The 22770-nt window shown below is 30.0% G+C and overlaps 1 protein-coding gene across 2 annotated transcripts in view; it reads left to right on the forward strand.

The window, feature by feature from the left end:
• LOC135142921 (myosin light chain kinase, smooth muscle-like) overlaps positions 1-22770 on the forward strand; it is a 29564-nt gene that overhangs the window by 2062 nt on the left and 4732 nt on the right. Inside the window, exons 1-3 of one of the 2 annotated variants that reach the window (XM_064074735.1) lie at positions 9111-9273; positions 9581-9621; positions 17557-17647. In XM_064074735.1, the coding sequence (XP_063930805.1) occupies positions 9585-9621; positions 17557-17647 (128 nt within the window). In that variant the 5' untranslated portion in view covers positions 9111-9273; positions 9581-9584. Of the gene's footprint in view, positions 1-9110; positions 9274-9580; positions 9622-17556; positions 17648-22770 lie in introns of those variants that run through there. The other variant, XM_064074736.1, reaches the window with a different exon arrangement.

Genomic DNA, 22770 nt, shown 5'->3' on the forward strand with positions numbered 1-22770 from the left:
TAAACTTAAAAATTTAAATTTCTTTATAACTTCGTAAACATTAAATTTTACATATGGCTAATATTTAAATAACCGTTATAACTGTATACAGGGTGTGCAACTTTTGGCGACTTCTCCATTAAATAATGAAAAATTCAGTGACGCATTCTGATACATTTAAAAATATTTTTAAATATATAGAGAGCTCGTCTAGAAGTTGCACATCATTTTAGAATTTTGTAAACGTAACACCCTGTATGTGTTTACAGATTGATAGTTCTTATTCAAAAAGAAGAAACATTATCAGTATATTACGAGTGCGAAAAAAATTGAATTAGGAATCTATAAGAGGAAGGAATTTCGAATGTTGTGTACATTTCAAAAGTAAAATCGAATTAGTTTCCATAAAAGTTACGTTTTAGTCTCACACTTTAATCTTCTTTGGAAGATTCTTTTATAGTGAACCAGGAGCTATAAGGTTATATGGCCATCATAAAATCATCCCATTGTGTCGAAGTTAAGTTGTTTACAATAGAAAAGGTTTTAGGGTCGTAAATAACGTGTCCACTGCAGTTTGACCGGCTCTTGTGGTTTCGTTCAGGGGCGGCTTTCACTAAATACGAAAATCCACCACTCCACTATTTCTTTACTACCTGCAGCCTCTGAGGGTTCCGAAATAACCACTCGCTTTGAAAGCCGGCCCTGTTAAATATGAGCAAGAAATGTTTAGAAGATGATTTATTGCCAATCGGTAAGCTTAGTGCGAACCACACAAAGGGGGTATTTAAGGGTGTGGGGACAAAAAATCTGCACAAATTTTAATTCACCGAAAATCGAGTTAGCTTTGAGAAAAATGACGGTTGACGTTATAACATTTTTTTACAGTTGTTAAAAATTGTTATGCCTAGTTCCTCTTGAAAGTTTCAATATTTTTTGTAATAATGGAACACTTAAACGAAAATGATCGCCGATCTGTGATTGCCGAATTTTATAGAAGACATATGCATTTAAAAAAGTCATTCACCGTTAATCACTTCTTCCAAATGGGGATATCAAAAAGGACAACTTATAGCATTTGCAGAAGAGTAGAGAATGGGAATTCGGTAGAAAGACAAGTAGGAAGCGGAAGACCAGCAAGAAAAATGTCCCAGAAGAAGAGAGAAGCCTTAGTCAATCAAAGTCACGGTAAACTTGGTGTTTCACTAAGAAAGATTGGACCGAAATTTAAAATTGACAAAAAGTATGTTAGCAACATATTAAAGGAGAATAATGTCAAACTTGCAACGCGAAAATTCGCCCCTAAATATTCAGAAAAACAAAAGTTGGAACAAAAACGAAAATTAAGGCATCTTTCTGAATCCGCTTTTTCCCCCTCAAATGGAACTGAAATAATCATCGATGACGAATCCTACTTCACTTTTGATGGTAGCGATACTACTAACAATAAACATTTCTATTGCAAGGAAGGAGAAGAAGTAGATGATAAAGTGAAATTCAAACGTTATAAAAAATTTCAGTCCAAGTTGTTGGTTTGGTTGGCCATTTCGTCACGTGGACATTCTACTGCGTTTATTTGCCCATCTGGAAATTCTGTTAATGCAGATATTTATGAAAAACAGTGCATTAGGTCTCGACTTGTCCGCTTTATAAGAGAAAAGCATTCGGATGGCAATTTTGTATTTTGGCCAGACATGGCAACAGCTTATTACGCAGCTAACGTTTTTGCTGCATATAATGAGTTAAGCATTCCTTTTATCCCTAAGGACAAAAATGTTCCCAACGTACTTCAACTACGCCCAATTGAACGTTTTTGGAGAAACCTAAAGAGAAATGGGTACGAAAATGGATGGGAAGCCTCGACACATGCAGAATTAAAGAAGCGTATACTGCTGAAAATACGGCAAACAAAAATATCGGCTTTTACAAATTTAATGCGCCGTGTTAAAACAAAAATTCGTAAAGCAAGTAGATATGGTGCAGATTGTGTTCTTTAAAGTTGTTTTTATAAATGTTGTTGATCACGTTATTAATACCTGCTTTTATAATACAGTTATTCTAGTTTGAAATTTGTGCAGATTTTTTGTCCCCACACCCTTATTTGCGGTCAACTACTTTTATGATGGCCATATAACCTTATAGCTCTTGGTTCACTATAGATTCTTTCAAATTTCTTCAAATTATTTTAGATACTTTTAGATTATATCAAATTCTATCAGATTCATTCAGATTCTCCCAGACACTCTCAGATTTCCTCAAATTCCCTCAGATTCTCTCAAATTCTATCGGTTTTTTAAAGATTATTTTAGATTCAGATTCCCTCAGATTCTATCAGATATTTTCAGATTCCCTCAAATTATTCCAGACTTTTTCAGATTCTCTTAAATTCCATCAGATTATTCTTTAAGATTCCTTCAGATTCCATCAGATAGTATCAAATTATTTCAGATAGTTTCAGATACTTTCAGATTTTTTCAGATACTTTCAGATTCCTTCCGATACTTTCAGATTTTTTCAGATTGTCTCTGATTTTCCCAAATTCTATCAGATTCTTTACGATTCTTTCAGTTTCTATCAGATTCCCTCAAATTCTATCAGATTCTAAGTTAGATTCATTCAGCTTCTTTCAGTTTCTGTCAGATACTCTTAGATTCTATCAAATTGTTTCAGATTGTTTCAGATAGTTTCAGATTCTCTCAGAGTCTCCCAAATTCTATCAGATTCTTTCAGATACTTTCAGATTCTTCCAAATCCTATCAGATCCTTTAAGATTCTTTCAGTTTCTATCAGATTCTTTAAGATTCGTCCAGTTTCTTTCAGATGGTTTAAGATTCTTTCAGCTTCTAGCAGATTCTATCAAACTTTCCCAGATTCTGTCAAATTATTTCAGATTTTATCAGATTCTTTCGGATGCTCCCAGATTCTATCAGATTCATTCAGCTTGTTTCAGTTTCTATCTGATTCTTTCAGATTCTCTCAAATTATTTTAGATTGTTTCAGATACTTTCAGATTCTTTCAAATAGTTTCAGATTTTTACAAATTCTCTCAGATTTTCCCAAATTTCTCAGATTTTCCCAAATTCTCTCAGATTTTCCCAAATTCTCTCAGATTTTCCCAACTTCGATCAGATTCTTTAAGACTCTTTCAGTTTCTATCAGATTCTATCAAATTCTATCAGATTTTATCTGATTCTTTCAGCTGTTCTCAGGTTCTATCAGATTCATTCAGATTCTTTCACATGCTTTCAAATTCTATTGTTTTCAATTTTTTGAGATTCCTTTACATTCTTTCAAATTATTTCAGATTCCTTCAGGTTGTCTTAGATCCTCCCAAATTCATTCAGGTTCTACCAAATTCTATCAGAACTTTTCAGATTTTTTCAAATTCTATTATTTCTAATTCTTTCAGATTATTTTATTCTTGCAAATTACATCAAATTCCTTCAAATTATTGTAGATACCATCACATTCTTTCTGATTCTCGCAGATTCTCTTATAATCTTTCGGATTCTTTCCGATTCTTTCAAATTCTTTCAGACCTTTCAAAATCTCTCAGATACCATCAAATTTTACAAGATTCTTTCAAATTCTATTATTTTCAGTTTTTTCAGATTTTATAGATTCTTTCTTCAAATTACATAAAATTTTTGTAGATTTCGTCTGATGCTCGCAAATTATCTAAGATTCGTTCAGATTTTTTCGAATTGTTTAAATTCTATGCTTTCCAATTTTTCAGATTCCTTGAGATTCTCTCAGATTTATCAAATTCTATCAAACCTTTTAGATTCTTGCAAATTACATCAAATTATTTCACATTCTTTCAGATTATCTCAGATTCTCTCAGATTCTATCGAATTCTTTTCGATTCTTTCGAATTCTTTCAGACGTTTCAGATTCTGTCAGATTCCACCGAATTCTATCAGATTCTTTCAAATTTTTTGCAATTCTCTCAGATTTTTTAGATTTTTTCAAATTATACCAAATTCCTCTCAGATTCTGTTGGATTCTTTCGGATACTTTCAGATTCTTTCAAATACTTTCAGATTTTTTCAAATTCTCTCAGATTTTCCCAACTTCTATCAGATTCGTTAAGACTCTTTCAGTTTCTATCAGATTCTATCAAATTCTATAAGATTTTATCTGATTCTTTCAGATGTTCTCAGGTTCTATCAGATTCATTCAGATTCTTTCAGTTTCTATCAGATTCTAAGAGATTATTTCAGAGTATTTCAGTTTCTATCAGACTCTATCAGATTGTTCTAGATTGTTTCAGATTAATTCAGATTCTCTCAGATTCTCCCAAATTCTATCAGATTCTGTAAGATTCTATCATATTCTATCAGATTTTATCAAATTCTTTCATATTCCCAAATTCATTCAGATTCATGCAGATTCTATTAGATTTTTCCAGATTCTACCAGATTCCTTCAGATACTTTTAGATTAATTCAGATTCTCTCAGATTTTCCCAAATTCTATCAGATTCTTTAAGATTCTTTCAGCTTCTAACAGATTCTAACAAATTCTCGCAGATTTTGTCAAATTATTTCAGATTTTATCAGATTCTTTCGGATGCTCTCACATTCTATCAGATTCATTCAGCTTCTTTCAATTTCTGTTAAGTTCTCTCAGATTCTGTCAAAAAAGTGTTTCAGATTATTTAAAATACTTTCAAATTCTCTCAGAGCCTCCCAAATTCTATCATATTTAATCAGATTTTTTCTAATTCTGTCAGATTCTTCCAGATTGTCTCAGATTTTCCAAATTATATCAGATTTTTTAAGAATCTTTCAGTTTCTATCAAATTCTATCAGATTTTATCACATTCTTCCAATTGCTCTCAGATTCTATCAGATTCATTAAAATTCTTTCAGTTTCTATCAAATTCTATCAAATTATTTCAGATTTTATTAAATTCTTTCAGATTCTCTCAGATTCTATCAAATTATTTCAGATTGTTTCAAATACTTTCAGATTATTTCGATTCTTTCAGATTGTCTCAGATTTTCCCAAATTCTATCAGATTCTTTAAGATTCTTTCAGTTTCTATCAGATTCTGTCAAATTCTATCAGATTTTATCAGATTCTTTCAGATGCTCTCAGATTCTATCAGATTCATTCAGCTTCTTCCAATTGCTGTTAAATTCTATCAGATTCTGTCAAAAAAATTGTTTCAGATTGTTTCAAATACTTTCAGATTCTCTCAGAGTCTCCCAAATTCTTTAAGATTTTTTCAAATTCTTCCAAACACTTTCAGATTCTTTCAGATTGTCTCAGATTTTCCCAAATTCTATCAGATTCTTTAAAATCCTTTCATTTTCTACAATTTCTAACAGAATTTATCAGATTTTTCCACATGCTGTCAAATTCTATCAGATTCATTCAGATTCTTTTAGTTTCTAACAAATTCTTTCAAATTAGTTCAGATTTTATTAGATTCTTTCAGCTTCTCTCAGAGTCTCCTAAATTCTATCAAATTCTCTCAGATTCCAGATTCTATCACATTCTATCAGGTACTTTCAGAATCTTTTCAAAAAATTCTATCAGATTCTTTAAGATGCTTGAATTTGTATCAGATTCTATCAAATTATTCCATATTGTTTCAGATACTTTCCGATTCTTTCAGATTCTATCCAGTTTTCTGAAATTCTATCAGATTCATTCAGATTATTTACGATTCTTTCAGCTTCTAACAGATTCTATAAAATTCTCTCAGATTCTATCAAATTATTTCAGATTTTATTAGATTCTTCCAGATTCTCTCAGACTCTATCAACTTATTTCAAATTATTTCAGATACCTTCCGATTCTCTCAGTCTCCTAAATTCTATCAAATTCTCTCAGATTCTATCATATTCTATCGGATTCTTTCAGATTCTCTCGCATCTTACCAAATTCTATAATTTCTTTAAGATTCTTTCAGTTTCTATCAAATTCTATCGGATTTTATCAGATTCTATTCGGATTTATTAAGATTCCTCCAGATTCTTTCAGATTATTTTAGATTCTCTCAAATTCTATCAGATTCCTTAAGACGCTTTCAGTTTGCATCAGATTCTATCACATTCCATCAGATTTTATCAAATTCTTTCAGATTCTCTCGCATCTTATCAAATTCTATAATTTCTTTAAGATTCTTTCAGTTTCTATCAAATTCTATCGGATTTTATCAGATTCTATCGGATTTATTAAGATTCTTCCAGATTCTTTCAGATTATTTTAGATTCTCTCAAATTCTATCAGATTTTCCCAAAATTCTATCAGATTCCTTAAGACGCTTTCAGTTTGCATCAGATTCTATCACATTCCATCAGATTTTATCAAATTCTTTCAGATTCTATCAGATTCTCTCGCATCTTACCAAATTCTATAATTTCTTTAAGGTTCTTTCAGTTTCTGTCAAATTCTATCGGATTTTATCAGATTCTATAGGATTTATTAAGATTCTTCCAGATTCTTTCAGATTATTTTAGATTCTTTCAAATTCTATCAGATTTTTCCAAAATTCTATCAGATTCCTTAAGACGCTTTCAGTTTCCATCAGATTTTTTCAGTTCCTGTCAGATTCTATCACATTCTTTCAAATTATATTGTTTTCAATTTAAGATAACTTTACATTCTTTCAAATTGCACAAAATTCTTTCAAATTATTTCAGATTCCTTCAGGCTGTCTTAGATCCTCCCATATTCTTTCAGGTTCTACCAAATTTTATCAGAACCTTTCAGATTCTTTCAAATTCTATTATTTCTAATTCTTTCAGATTATTTTATTCTTGCAAATTACATCAAATTCCTTTATATTATTTCAGATTCTATCACATTCGTTCAGATTCTCGCAGATTCTCTTATATTCTTTCGGATTCTTTCAGATTCTATCGGATTCTTTCCGATTCTTTCAGATTCTTTCAGATTCTTTCAGACGTTTCAGACTATTATCAAATACTATCAAATTTTACAAGATTCTTTCAAATTCTATTATTTTCAGTTTTTTTCAGATTTTATAGATTCTTTCTTCAAATTCCTTCAAATTTTTCAGATTTCTTCTGATGCTCGCAAATTATCTTCGTTATTTTTTCGAATTGTTTAAATTCTATTCTTCCGATTTTTCAGATTCCTTGAGATTCTCTCAGATTTTTTCAGAGTCTCTCAGATTTATCAAATTCTATCAAACCTTTTAGATTCTTGCAAATTCCATCAAATTATTTCACATTCCTTCACATTCTTTCAGATTATCTCGGATTCTCTTGGATTCTCTCAGATTCTATCGGATTCTTTCCAACTCTTTCAAATTCTTTCAGACATTTCAGATTCTGTCAGATTCCACCGAATTCTATCAGATTCGTTCAAATTCTCTCAGATTTTTAGATTTTTTCAAATTATATCAAATTCCTCTCAAATTCTGTTGGATTCTTTCGGATACTTTCAGATTTTTTAGATTAATCAGATTCTTTCAGATTCTCTCAAATTCTATTCTTTTCAATTCTTTCAGCTTCTTTTAGATTTTTGCAAATTACGTCAAATTCCTCCATATTGTTTCAGATTCCTTCAAATTTTTTCAGATTGTCTTAGATTCTTTCAAGATCTTTCAAATTCTTTCAGATTGTTTTAAATCCTATTCTTTCCCTTATTTTTTCCGATTCTTTCAAATTACATCAAACTCTTTTCAACTGTTTCAGATTGCTTCAGATTCTATCAAATTCTGTCAGAATATTTTAAATTCTAAATTCTTCCAAATTCTGTTCTCTCCAATTCTTTCAGATTTTTTTAGGTGATTGCAAATCGCATCAAAATCTTTGAAAATTCTATTCTTTTCAGTTCTTTCAAATTTTTTAGATCACATTCCTTTGGATTCTTTTAGATGCCTTTAGATTCCTTCAAATTCTTTCAGATTCCTTCGGATTCTATCAAATTCTTTCAAACCTTTTTTTTAACAGAAAGTGTCAAATGTGAATTCAATATAACTATTATAAATGTGTAAAAAAAATCTGAATCAAAATTACGATAAGATGAAACGAATTTAAAGGAAAAATTTTAAAAGGAATAGAATCTCTTTACATTTTAAAAAATTACCAATAAATTAAAAGAAAACAAATTCTGTGTATGTCCATTTCAAAATTAAAATCCCGTTAGTTTCCATAGAAATTATGTTTAACTAATGAAACAGTCAGTCACCTTTTTTTTATGATAAATCCTGGTGGATTTATTACGATAAACCCATCAAAGTCGGTATCAAAAGAAAGCTTATTTTCATTTTAATCACTCTGTGTAAATATATACATACGCATATTTATTAAGATAACGTGAAAAAATGTGAATTAAGCGAAATATTCGCTCCAAAAATAGGCGACTCAAATTTTAAGTGGTCGTAGTTGCCATCAAAAATAAAATTAATTAAAGTGGACCTTGTCTGACAAATGAAGCGTGTGACGGTTGCCTTATTCTTAATTAGAATTTTAAACCAGTTGTGACAACGTGAAAATAAAAATAAAACCCGAATCTAATTCTAATCTCAGACGACTTTAGCCGTTTGATTACTGGACAGCAAAAATATTTAAGTAAAAATAAATAAAAACTGAAATTTGTTGATATAATTAAATGCAATGACATTTCGATAGGAAGAAATTTTAAATGTGTGTGGATAGGCAACCAACAATTACGACGTGCGTGCTGAGTAGTCGCATTATTTACGAAGCAAATTATAATTGGAGGTGGAAAATAAATAAGACAAATAAAACCTTGATTGATTGCCTTTTGCACTTTTCGAAATTACCCTTTTTTGAATAATAATAATAATGAAGAATTTTTGGAGATAATTTTCGTCGTAAAATCCCGACAAGAACTCCTATTTATTTATTCCCAGTTTCCCAAACAAATCAAATCCCACTAAATTTAATGGCAACTTTATTCCCCTTTCCAGTAGATCGATTTCCGCCATCCAGACGCTCCCCATAACCCAATAAAAACCCGCTAAACCATCTTAATTGCAATAACACGAAAACACAATAAACCGTGATAAAAGCCATTCCTTCCGGCGCCAGACGTCATCACCAGTGCGAAACTGCTGCACGTTACAATTCCGTATTACTTAATTTTAAAGAAATATTTTCATTAGCGGGCATGCCCCACGTGACTCTCAGATGCTTCTCGCCAGTCTGGTCTAATTTTGGCGTCGAGGCGCTGTCGACGTCTTCCAATTCACATTTCTATTCAATTCACATCGAGTGTTTACCAGCAATTGCGATACTTAATGGAAAAGAAGAAGCTCTAGTCCGGCAATTCACGAAATTGCAGAAAGCACGTAAGTGAAAACCCCTTGTGCGATTTCGGTGTCCGACCGTGAAAACTCGCCCGCTTTTCGCAACTTTTCTTTCATCACCGCCTGATTTGCCAGCTGAAACGGCGCCTTTGAAAAATGTGCTTTATTTTCGATGCGATTTCGTCTGAAGGCATCACCAAGGTTCGGGGTATATAAAGTTCGTGCTCTTGATGGTCGCCGGTATTTTTAGTCCGAAATCCCGTAACAATGATGATTGGCGCTGTTTACTTTTTATTTCGTCACTATTTGTGAGGTACTATAAACACCAGTAACGGTTCTGTTTTTTCAGATTGATGATGATTCGTGTGGATGAGAGCGATCCGGTCGGAGGTGAGTATTTTTGAGTTTGACGCAAAAATTGCGAAGATTTGACGGTTCGTAAATCGCGATAATCGTTAGATTCATGGCTGGTGTGAAATGAGCTATTTGCTGTTAAATCGTGGAGGTGGAGTGGCATGCCAAAAGCACTTCGAGTGCTCTTTGTTTGAGAATTTGGCCCACGTGTGAGGAGATAAAATATTTGATACTTTTCGAGTCGCTTTTAAACGCTTTTTGCGCTAAAGAACGAAAAGTAGCGCTTTAATTCCTAAAAATAAACATATTAACGATGACAGACATCTCGCTCTATTTTGACGAACCGCAGCTGGAAGCGTGTTATTGTAGAGAATTTTTGTGAGGTTTGAATTTCGTTATTTAGTGGATTCTCGACCCACTTACGCCCGCCGTGTTTAAGAATATTGGCGCGGGTGTCGCCTGTGAAGATGCCGACGACCGGCGATAACAGTGAACTGTGTATGTCATGCCCTAGAAATTAAAAAATATGACTCTGAAACACGTTTAAGTGTGATTTCATCTGAACAATGAGCTCAGTTTTATTATAAATACTTACATTTTTGCATATAGCTTGTGTATATGCCCCAGCTACGTGACGTGCACACTTTTAAACACAGATTTGAATTTTCACTTGATCTAATTACGTGCTATAAACCGAATAAAATTAAAAATACCTTTTTGGAGTCTATGGCGTTTTTTGTGGGTTGGTACTACCCTGGGTTATGTCAGAAAATGGCAAAATGGCGCCATACCTGTCCACGTTCCACGGCATGACCAATATGAGGGCTAAATTTAAGGTTAAGTCGAACGAATTGTGTCGGAAATAAGAGGCTTAAAATAAATTTGATATTGTTATGGAACCTAGACTTACAGCACGTGATGTAAGTAACATTTAGAGAGCAAGAATTTAAACGTTCTACGCAATCTATGTCGAACGTTCTTTGTTTTTTCATTTTCTTTAGACGTTTCTAGTTTTACACGAAATGTTTCAATTTCAATTTTTTTTTTTTAATAGCTACATTTCATAAAAGATAAGACACAGATTTTTCAGTAATTCGAAGATATTTTTGAACTCAGTTTGGTTTAATTTGAAGAATAATATATCCCAGTTTCGGTCTATCCACTGAAATTTACTATGACGTCAGGCTCATCAATTATGTTTAATTTTTTATGTCGACTCTCTCTGATAGCTACATCTGTGTCTCCCTGTATTTCTTTGACTGAATTTTTTAACGCACTTTTCGATTTTTGTTTTTTCATTTTCTGAGTTTTAATTTTTCAGTTTTCAACAAAAAAAATGAAACTGAAAAGTAAAAAAATAGAAACAATGAAAAATTGAAAAATGGAACGATTAAGAAAACTGAGAAATTGAAAAATCGAAAATTTGAAAGTGGAAAAAATGAGAAATCGTAGAATTGATTCTATCAAATTCTCTCAGATTCTATCAGATTATTTCATATTATTTTAGATTCTACCAATCTTTCAGATTCTACCAGATTCTTTCAGATATTTTCAGGTTCTCTCATATTCTTTCAGATTCTTCCAGATTCTCTCAGATTTTCCCAAATTTTATCAGATTCTTTAAGATTCGTTCAGTTTCTGCCAGATTCTTTGAGATTTTTTCAGTTTCCTTCAGATTCTTTAAGATCCTTTCAGCTTCTAACAGATTCTATCAAATTCTCCCAGATTATATCAAATTATTTCAGATTTTATCAGATTCTATCAGATTCTCTCGGATTCTGTCGGATTCTTTCAGATTATATCAGATTCTTTCAAATTCTTTCAGATTCTCCCAGATTCGATCAGATTCTATCAAATTCTCTCAGATTCTATAAAATTCTTTCAGATTCGATCAGATTCTATCAAATTCTTTCAACTTTTATCAGATTCCTTCAATTCTTTCAGATTCGATCAAATTCTCTCAGATTCTGCCAGATTCTTTCAGATTCTCTCAGATTCTCGCGGATTCAATCAAATTGGTTCACCTTCTCTCAGATTATTTCAGATTCTCTCAGATTTTTTCAGGTTTTTTCAGATTTTATCAAATTGAATAAGATTTTTTCAGATTATTTCAGGTTCTGTCATATTATATCAGATTGATTCAGATTTTTTGAGATTCTTTCAGATTCTTTGAGATTCTTTCAGATTCTTTCAGGTTCTTCCCAATTCTTTCAGGTTCTTTCAGATTCTTTCAGATTTTTTCCGATTCTTTCAGATTCTTTCCGATTCTTTCAGATTCTATCAAACTGAATCAGATTCTTGCAGATTATTTCAGGTTCTGTCATCTTCTATCAGATTGATTCAGATTCTTTCAGACTCTTTCAGATTTTCCCAGATTCTCTCAGACTATCTCAGATTCTGTCATATTTTATCAGATCTATTCTTCATCAGATTCTATCAGATTTATTTAGGTTATTTCAAATTCTATCGAAGTCTTTCAGATTGTCTTAGATTATCCCAGATTCTTTCAGATTATCCCAGACTCTTTCAGATTATCCCAGATTCTTTCAGATTATCCCAGATTCTTTCAGATTCCCTCAGATTCGAACAGATTCTTCCAGATTCTCCCAGTTTCATTCAGATTCTATCAAATTCTTTCAGATTCGATCAGATTCTATCAAATTCTTTCAACTTTTATCAGATTCCTTCGATTCTTTCAGATTCGATCAAGTTCTCTCAGATTCTGCCAGATTCTTTCAGATTCTCTCAGATTCTCGCAGATTCAATCAAATTCGTTCACCTTCTCTCAGATTATTTCAAATTCTTTCAGATTTTTTCAGATTCTTTCAGATTTTATCAAATTGAATAAGATTTTTTCAGATTATTTCAGGTTCTGTCATATTATATCTGATTGATTCAGATTCTTTGAAATTCTTTGAGATTCTTTGAGATTCTTTCAGATTCTTTCAGATTCTTTCAGGTTCTTTCAGATTCTTTCAGATTTTTTCCGATTCTTTCAGATTCTATCAAATTGAATCAGATTCTTTCAGATTATTTCAGGTTCTGTCATCTTCTACCAGACTGATTCAGATTCTTTCAGACTCTTTCAGATTTTCCCAGATTTTCTCAGACTATCTCAGATTCTGTCATATTTTATCAGATCTATTCTTCATCAGATTCTTCCAGATTCTCCCAGTTTCATTCAGATTCTATCAAATTCTTTCAGATTCGATCAGATTCTATCAAATTCTTTCAACTTTTATCAGATTCCTTCGATTCTTTCAGATTCGATCAAGTTCTCTCAGATTCTGCCAGATTCTCTCAGATTCTCGCAGATTCAATCAAATTCGTTCACCTTCTCTCAGATTATTTCAAATTCTCTCAGATTTTTTCAGATTCTTTCAGATTTTATCAAATTGAATAAGATTTTTTCAGATTATTTCAGGTTCTGTCATATTATATCTGATTGATTCAGATTCTTTGAGATTCTTTGAGATTCTTTCAGATTCTTTGAGATTCTTTCAGATTCTTTCAGATTCTTTCAGATTCTTTCAGATTTTTTCCGATTCTTTCAGATTCTTTCCGATTCTTTCAGATTCTATCAAATTGAATCAGATTCTTTCAGATTATTTCAGGTTCTGTCATCTTCTACCAGACTGATTCAGATTCTTTCAGACTCTTTCAGATTTTCCCAGATTATCTCAGACTATCTCAGATTCTGTCATATTTTATCAGATCTATTCTTCATCAGATTCTATCAGATTTATTCAGGTTATTTCAGATTCTATCGAAGTCTTTCAGATTCTCTCAGATTATCCCAGATTCTTTCAGATTATCCCAGACTCTTTCAGATTATCCCATATTCTTTCAGATTATCCCAGATTCTTTCAAATTATCCCGGATTCTTTCAGATTATCCCAGATTCTTTCAGATTATCCCAGATTCTTTCAGATTATCCCAGATTCTTTCAGATTCCCTCAGATTCGAACAGATTCTTCCAGATTCTCCCAGTTTCATTCAGATTCTATCAAATTTTTTCAGATTCGATCAGATTCTATCAAATTCTTTCAACTTTTATCAGATTCCTTCGATTCTTTCAGATTCAATCAAGTTCTCTCAGATTCTGCCAGATTCTTTCAGATTCTCTCAGATTCTCGCAGATTCAATCAAATTCGTTCACCTTCTCTCAGATTATTTCAGAATGTCTCAGATGTTTTCAGATTCTTTCAGATTTTATCAAATTGAATAAGATTTTTTCAGATTATTTCAGGTTCTGTCATATTATATCAGATTGATTCAGATTCTTTGGGATTCTTTCAGATTTTTTCAGGTTCTTTCAGATTCTTTCAGATTTTTCCCAATTCTTTCAGATTCTATCAAATTGAATCAGATTATTTCAGGTTCTGTCATCTTCTATCAGATTAATTCAGATTCTTTCAGACTCTTTCAGATTTTCCCAGATTCTCTCAGATTCGTTCAGATTCTTTCAGATATTTTCAAACTGTGTCAGATTCACTCAGACTATCTCAGATTCTGTCATATTTTATCAGATCTATTCTTCATCAGATTCTATCAGATTTATTCAGGTTATTTCAGATTCTATCGAAGCCTTTCAGATTCTCTCAGATTATCCCAGATTCTTTCAGATTATCCCAGATTCTTTCAGATTATCCCAGATTCTTTCAGATTCCTTCAGATTCGAACAGATTCTTCCAGATTCTCCCAGTTTCATTCAGGTTCTATCAAAGTCTTTCAGATTCTATCAGATCCTTTCAGATTCTGTCATTTCTGTCAGATTCATTCAGATTCTTTCAAATTCTTTCAGATTCTCTCAGATTTGATCAGATTCTATGAAATTCTTTCCGATTCTATAAGAATCGTTCGATTGTTTCAGATTCGATCAAATTCGTTCACATTCTCTCAGATTATTTCAGATTCTCGCAGATTCTTTAAGATTCTATCAAATTGAATAAAATTTTTTCAGATTATTTCAGGTTCTCTCAGATTCCCTTAGATTCTTTCAGATTATCTCAAATTCTTTAAGATTCTATCCGATTCTCTCAGATTCATCAGATTCTATCAGATTTATTCAGATTCTTTCAGATTTTGTCATATTGTGTCAGATTCATTCAGATTCTTTCAGATTCCCTCAGAATTGATCAGATTTTATGAAATTCTTTCAGATTCTATAAGATTCGTTCGATTGTTTCAGATTAGATCAAATTCTCTCAGATTCTTTCAGATTCTCTGAGATTCGATCAGATTCGATCAAATTCTTTCAGACTTTCAGATTCTTTGAGATTTTTTCAGATTCTTTCAGATTCTTTCAGATTCTTTCAGATTCTTTAAGATTCTTTCAGATTCTCTCAGATTCTTTCATATTCTATTAAATTTTATCAGATTCATTCAGGTTCTTACAGATCCTTTGAGATTCTTTCAGATTCCTTCGAGTGTCCCATGTTCTATTCTTTCCAATTTTTCGAATTCTTTTAGATACTTTCAGATTCTATCAGATTCTTTCAGATTCTTTCAGACACTTTCAGATTCTATCAGATTAGTTCAGATTCGATTAAATTCTCTCAAATTCTATCAGATTCATTCAAGTTCTCAGATCATTTGAGATTCTTTCAGATTCTTTCGATTCTCCCAAATTTCTATTCTTTCCAATTTTTTCAATAGATTCTTTTGTTTAGAAGGAACGAAAAATTGATAAAACCAAAAATCCAAATCTTGCAAAATGAAATAATTGAAGAAGGGAAAAATTAAAATATCCAATAATTGAAAAAATGAAAATTTGCAAAACAAAAATTGAAGAAATGAAAAACTGAAAAATCGGATATTACAAAATTAAATAGTAAAATGGAGGAAATGAAAAATCGAAAATTGGTAATAAGATTATGTAATAGGAAAATGAAAATTTGAAAAGTCGGAAAAATATAGAGAACAAATAACTGAAAAATGAAAAATTAAAAAAGAGTACCTGAAAAATTGAAAAAATCAAAAATCAAAAATTTAAAAACTGAATACATCACTGTAAACTGAAAATTCGGAAAATTGAAATATTAAGAATCGAGAAACTGAAAAATCGCAAAATTGCAAAACAATAATGGAAAAATGGAAAATGCGAAAATTGAGAAATCGTAGAATTGACGAAGCGAAGGGTCGAAAAATTAAAAAATGAGCTACTGAAAAATCGAAAAGCAACGGGAAATTGTCAATCGAAAAAAATGCAAAATTTAAAACAAAAAATAAAAATCGAACTTACGAATAGAAAACTTGAAAAATCCAAAAATTCCAAGTAAAAAAACTGAAACATCGAGGAACTAAAAAATCAAAAATTGAATCTCGAAGAAGTGAAAAATCGAAAATCGAAAAAACGACAAAACATAAACTCGATAATTTGAAGAAACGAAAAATTGAAAAGTCAAAAAATTTAAAATCGAGGAAACAAGAAATATAAAAATTTCAAAACAATAGTGGAAATACTAATTATTATGAATCGGACAACGGAAAATTGAATTATAGTCGAAAAACTGAAAAAATTTCAAATTATCAAATCGAAATATTGAAAAATAAAAATTAACTGCTTAGAAACAGAAAAATCAAAAAATTGCAAAATAATAGAAAAATTGCAAATTGAAAAAATTAATGCAAATCGAAAAATTGAAGAATCAAAAAAATAAAAATTGAGAAACCGGAAAAAGTCATACAAAGAGACACTAGGGTCTGAAAACTCGGGGTTCGATTCACATAGAATCCAAAACCAACAGATTTAGATTTATTTTTATTTCTGTAGTGTTGTTTAAAATTGACCATTAAAAAAAAAACACTTCCAACCTTTACCAAATAAAACTGTATTTACCACACCATGTTATTCATTTCGCTTTTTCAAATAAATACTCATTTTCCACTTCCACAGCAAAATGCCGACTTTACAAACACGATTTCGTTTATTTGCACACTGAACCGGAAAAACGGCGTTCCATTCCTTTTTCATAAATAACGAAACTTGATACCAAATCCACTGATTCTGCGTCCTTTTTTTGATCAGGACGCATATTTTCAGAATTATTTATATTCCGAGTGTTTATAAGTGAACTCAGAAACTTGGTTGAAGAGAAACGATCAAATTGAATTTTATCTGACACACCGGCTTCATTTTGCTTTGTCTCGTAGCAACCAATATTGAATGCTCGCACTGAATGGAATAAAAGCAAACAATAACCGTACAAACAATGAGCGAAACGCGTGGGCGAGAAATAAAATAAGTCCGACTTTGTCGCATGATTTTCATTGTAGTTGAATTTGGCGCCGTTTAAAACCCGGCGTGGCACAAAATGGCCGACTGGAGTATTTTTATTAATTAACTAAACGACACGGACACTATTTATACGTGTTTTATGGAAGTGTCGTTTTTCTTGTCTACCATCACCAAATTAAAATGAGCTGAAATGTGACATCAAGGTCCATCTGGCACTCAATTTTTTTCTCACCGGAAATATTTCAAATGATTCATTCGTCGCCTCCACGTCATTTTCAAACCACTTTTAAAATACCTGGGCATTTATCATCTTTTCCCGCAACACGGCAAGTACGCTGACCCTGTTTATTTTATTTACACGTCATACCTGCAGCTATTTCTTTCGACCCCATAAACAAAGTCTGCTTATTTTCATCCGAATTTACTTTGCCTCAGTTACTCACCTAATTATAAACAAACAGCGAAAAGGCAAAGTTCGCGAAATGCGGAAGACAACACCGGCCCACCTAGACCCAATTTTTCGGAAATTTTTGAGCCAGATCCCGCATTTTAGAGCATCTAATAAAAACTAGAACGCATCACGCCCATTCTTTCGAGTCACGATTTTCCCAACAGGCCGAAAGTGATTGTTTTGGTTTGTAACATGAATTCAGTTAGGCAGACGGCCAATTGGCGGGACGTCAAATTTCGAAACGCTTGCACAATCCCATTCACACTGAGCAAATTTTCAGAAGTTCAACTCAGCTTTCCGTACAGGAATGTGCAGATACAGAAGGGGGTGGACCCCAAGGAGCTGTACGAGCTGGAGGAGGAGATAGGGAGGTAAAGTCTGGGGGAGGTCAATTTAAAAAAAAGTTTGTTGATCGCAGTATCATTATTAAATTTGTCAAATTTGTGACTAATCGGGTCCACCATCAGAAGGATGCGCAAATAACGGCCAACTGAGATCAGCAAACATTTACAACCACTCTTTTTTTAGTTGGCTATTTTTTATTCATAGTATAGTGTACAAATGTATCTAAAAGTTTATTCTATTCAAGTAAGCCTTGACCTATGCCGCCTTGTCGAAACTTAATTTACGCCGACCAATCACAACAAAGCACAGTGTTATTGTTTTTATTGTGGTTATTTTTGTTCTGGTTTTTTAACTGACACCGATTTTTGATTTTAAGTTTAAATTTTTGAGTTTGTCAACTTTTGAATTTTTCGTTTTGTTAAGTTTTGGTGTTTCTACGAATTTATTGAAACTGAAATTTTGAAAAATTGTAAAAAGAAAAATCGGACAATTGAAAACACAAAATTTAAAAATGAAACGAAAAATCGAAAAATTAAAATATCAAAAAACTGAAAAATCGCAAATCAAAAAATTGGCAGTCAAAGAACTGAAGGAACGAAAAATTACAAAATGAATAATAAAAAACTAATTAAACGGAAAAACGGAAAATTGAAAAATAGGGAAAATTTAAATATTATGAAATCGTAAAATTGAAGAAAAAAAAAAGATGAAAAACCGAAAAATCAAATATTCAGAAACTGAAAAAGTGAAAAATCGAAAAGCTGAAAAACGGAAGATCGAAACGAAAAATTAAAATATCTAAAAATCGAAAACACAAAGGACTGGAGAAACGAAAAATGAGAACTCGAAAATTCAAACTCATAAAATTGAAAAATCGAAAATTTGAAAAATATTAAAATTGAAGAAATGAAAAATCTAAAAATTGCAACATCAAACAAAATAGGAAAAATATAGCAAAATTTGGCAACACCAAATTGCAGAAAGAAAAATTTGAAAAATCGAAAAATTAAAAAAACAAAAAATCAAAAACTCACAAATTGAAAAATTAAAACATCGAAAAATTGAAAAACGAAAATTTGCAAATCGAAAGCTCAAGAAACTAAAAATTGGAAAATCAAAAATTGAAGAAACAAAAAATCAAAAATTTTAAAATTCGGAAACTACACATCGAAAAATTTAAAAATAGAAAAATTAAAAGTCTGAAAACTAAAAAATTGAGATCTGAAAAAACAATGTAACCGAAAAATTGAAAAATGAAAATTGAGAATTTGAAAAATCGAAAAATGGCAAATCATAAAATTGCAAAATGAAAACTTGAAGAAACGAAAAACTGGAAAATCAAAATTTTGAAAAATCAAATTTCAAATCGAAAAATTGAAAAATCGGACAATTGAAAACACAAAATTTAAAAATGAAACGAAAAACCGAAAAATTAAAATATCAAAAAACCGAAAAATCGCAAATTAAAAAATTGACAGTCAAAGAACTAAAGGAGCGAAAAATGACAAAATATATATCTAATAAAAAACTAAGAAAAGAAAATCAAGAAACATAAAAATCGAAAAATTTCAAGCAAAATAACCGAAAAACTGGTAAACTGGAAATTGGAAACTTGAAAAATAAGGAAAATAGAGAAATTAGGAATCGCAAAATTGTTAAAAAAGAAGATGAAAAACCGAAAAAATCAAATATGGAGAAACTGAAAAAGTGAAAAATCGAAAAACTGAAAAACGAAGGATCGAAAGGAAAAATTAAAATATCTAAAAATCGAAAACAGAAAAGACTGGAGAAACGAAAAATGAGAACTCGAAAATTCCAACTCAAAAAATTGAAAAATCGAAAATTTGAAAAATATTAAAATTGAAGAAATGAAAAATCTAAAAATTGCAACATCAAACAAAATAGGAAAAATATAGCAAAGTTTAGCAACACCAAATTGCAGAAAGAAAAATTTGAAAAATCGAAAAATAAAAAAAACAAAAAATCAAAAACTCACAAATTGAAAAATTAAAGAAACGAAAAATTGAAAAACGAAAATTTGCAAATCGAAAACTGAAGAAACTAAAAATTGGAAAATCAAAACTTGAAGAAACAAAAAATCAAAAATTTTAAAATTCGGAAACTACACATCGAAAAATTTAAAAATAGAAAAATTAAAAGTCTAAAAACTAAAAAATTGAGTTCTGAAAAAAATGTAACCGAAAAATTGAAAAATGAAAATTGAGAATTTGAAAAATCGAAAAATGGCAAATCATAAAATTGCAAAATGAAAAATTGAAGAAACGAAAAACTGGAAAATCAAAATTTTGAAAAATCAAAAATTTCAAATCGAAAAATTGAAAAATCGGACAATTGAAAACACAAAATTTAAAAATGAAACGAAAAACCGAAAAATTAAAATATCAAAAAACCGAAAAATCGCAAATTAAAAAATTGACAGTCAAAGAACTAAAGGAGCGAAAAATGACAAAATATATATCTAATAAAAAACTAAGAAAAGAAAATCAAGAAACATAAAAATCGAAAAATTTCAAGCAAAATAATCTAAAAACTAGTAAATTGGAAAAAGGAAACTTGAAAAATAAGGAAAATAGAGAAATTAGAAATCGCAAAATTGTTAAAAAAAAGATTAAAAACCGAAAAAATCAAATATTGAGAAACTGAAAAATTGAAAAATCGAAAAGCTGAAAAACGAAAAATCGAAAGGAAAAATTAATTTATCTAAAAATCGAAAACACAAAAGACTGGAGAAACGAAAAATGAGAACTCGAAAATTCCAACTCAAAAAATTAAAAATCGCAAATTTGAAAAATATTAAAATTGAAGAAATGAAAAATCTAAAAATTGCAACATCAAATAAAATAGGACAAATATAGCAAAGTTTAGCAACACCAAATTACAGGAAGAAAAATTTGAAAAATCGAAAAACTAAAAAAAAAATTCAAAAACTCACAAATTGAAAAATTAAAACATCGAAAAATTGAAAAACGAAAATTTGCAAATAGAAAGCTGAAGAAACTAAGAATTGGAAAATCAAAAATTGAAGAAACATAAAATCAAAAATTTTAAAATTCGAAAACTACACATCGAAAAATTTTAAAATAGAAAAATTAAAAGTCTAAAACCTAAAAAATTGAGATCTGAAAAAAAAGTTTAACCGAAAAATGGAAAAACTGGAAAATCAAAATTTTGAAAACTCAAAAATTTCAAATCGAAAAATTGAAAAATCGAAAAATTAAAAACTCGAAAACTAAAAAAAAAATTACAAAATAATTAAATAACCATTTGAAAATTGGAAAAAAAGGAAATGGGAAATCTAAAACTACAAAAACAAAAGTTTGCAAATCGAAAAATTGCAGAAATGAAAAATTGGAAAATCAAAAATTTGAAAAATCGAAATTTACAAATCGAAAAACTGAACAATCGAAAAATTAAAAATCGAGAAACTAAAAAAATTCAGAATAATTGAAAATCCAAATAGTCCGAAATGAAAAATTAGAAAAATTGGGAAATGGTAAGATTCAATAAACGAAAAATTGAAAAACCGAAAAATTAAAAATGAGACCTGAAAAATCGAAAAAATGAAAATTGAAAAAATTGAAAAAACGAAAATTTGCAGATCGAAGAATTGTAAAAATGAAAAATTGGGAAATTGTAAGATTGAACAAACGAAAAATTGAAAAAATTGTAGAACTGAAATCACTAATCGAAAAATGAAAAATTTTAAATTGGAAACTAAAAGAGCTGCAAAAACGAAACGAAAAATTGAAACGTTGAAAAATCGAAAAATTATAAATCGAGGAACTGAGAAATTGAAAAATGGATAATTAAAACGAAACGAAAATATGCAAATAGAAAAATTTAAGAGCGGAAAAGTTAAATCTCAAAAATTTAAAATCGAGGAACTGAAAAAGCGGACACCGAACATTTGAAAAATTGAAAAATTGCAAAATAATCGAAAAATTAGTGCACATGGGAAATGGATAATCGAAAAAGGGGAAAAATAAACAAATTTAGAAATCCCAAAATTCAAGAAAGAAAAATGAAAAATTGGAAAATGGAAAATCTGAATTAAAAACGAAAAATAGAAAACTTGCAAATTAAAAAATCGAAGAAAGTGAAAAATCTAAAAATTGTAAATCGAAAAATGAAAAATCGAAAAACTAAAAAATCGAAAAATATTGAAAAAGAGGAAATGAAAAATCTAAATATTGCAAAATCGAACAAAATCGGAAAAATATAGCAAAATTTAGAAACAACAAAACTGAAGAAACAAAAATGTTAAAAATCGAAATAGTGAAAAATCGAAAAATTGAAAAAATAAAAATACAAAAAACGAAAATTTGCATATCGAAAAATGGAAGAAACGAAAATTTAAGAAATTAAAAATTTGAAAAATCGAAAATTACAAATGAAAAAATTGGAAAATCGAAAAATTAAAGGAACGAAAAATTGAAAACAAAAATTGAAAAATTGAAAAATAATCGAAAAACTAGTGAAGTGGATAACGGAAAAAAAAATCGAAAAATTGCAAGTCGAAAAATTAAAAATCGAGAAACTCAAAAATCGAAATATATATATTAGAATCGAGGAAATGAAAATTTTAAAAATTGCAAAATCGAACAAAATCGAAAAAATGGCAAAATTTAGAAACAGAAAAACTTCAGAAAGAAAAATTTGAATCATCTAAATAGTAAAAAATCGAAAAATTGAGACAACAAAATATTAAAAAACCGAAAATTTGCAAATCAAAAAATTGAAGAAACTAAAAATTGGAAAATCCAAAATTGACGTAACGAAAAACTAAAAATAAAAAATTTGAAAAATCGAAAATTACACATCAAAAAATTGAAAAATCGAAAAATTAGAAGTCGAGAAACTAAGAAATTGAAAACTTGAAAAATTGTAATATCGAAAAATTGAAGAAATGAAAAATTGAAAAATCAAAAATTTGAAAAATCGAAAGTTAGAAATAGAAAAATAGTAAAATTTAAATCGAGAAACTAAAAAATCTAAAATAGAAAAATCCCAAAATAACTTGAAAAGTTAATAACTTAATAACTTGATCGGAAAAAGGAAAATTGAAAAAATAAAGAATTCGTAAGACTCAAGAAAAAATGGAGTAATTGAAAAAGCAAAAAATAGTAAA

This window comes from Zophobas morio, unplaced genomic scaffold (assembly GCF_036711695.1).
Source record: "Zophobas morio isolate AGI-343-1 ecotype UQ-CSIRO unplaced genomic scaffold, CSIRO_AGI_Zmor_V1 ptg000054l, whole genome shotgun sequence".
NCBI classification, from domain to species: Eukaryota; Metazoa; Arthropoda; class Insecta; order Coleoptera; family Tenebrionidae; genus Zophobas; species Zophobas morio.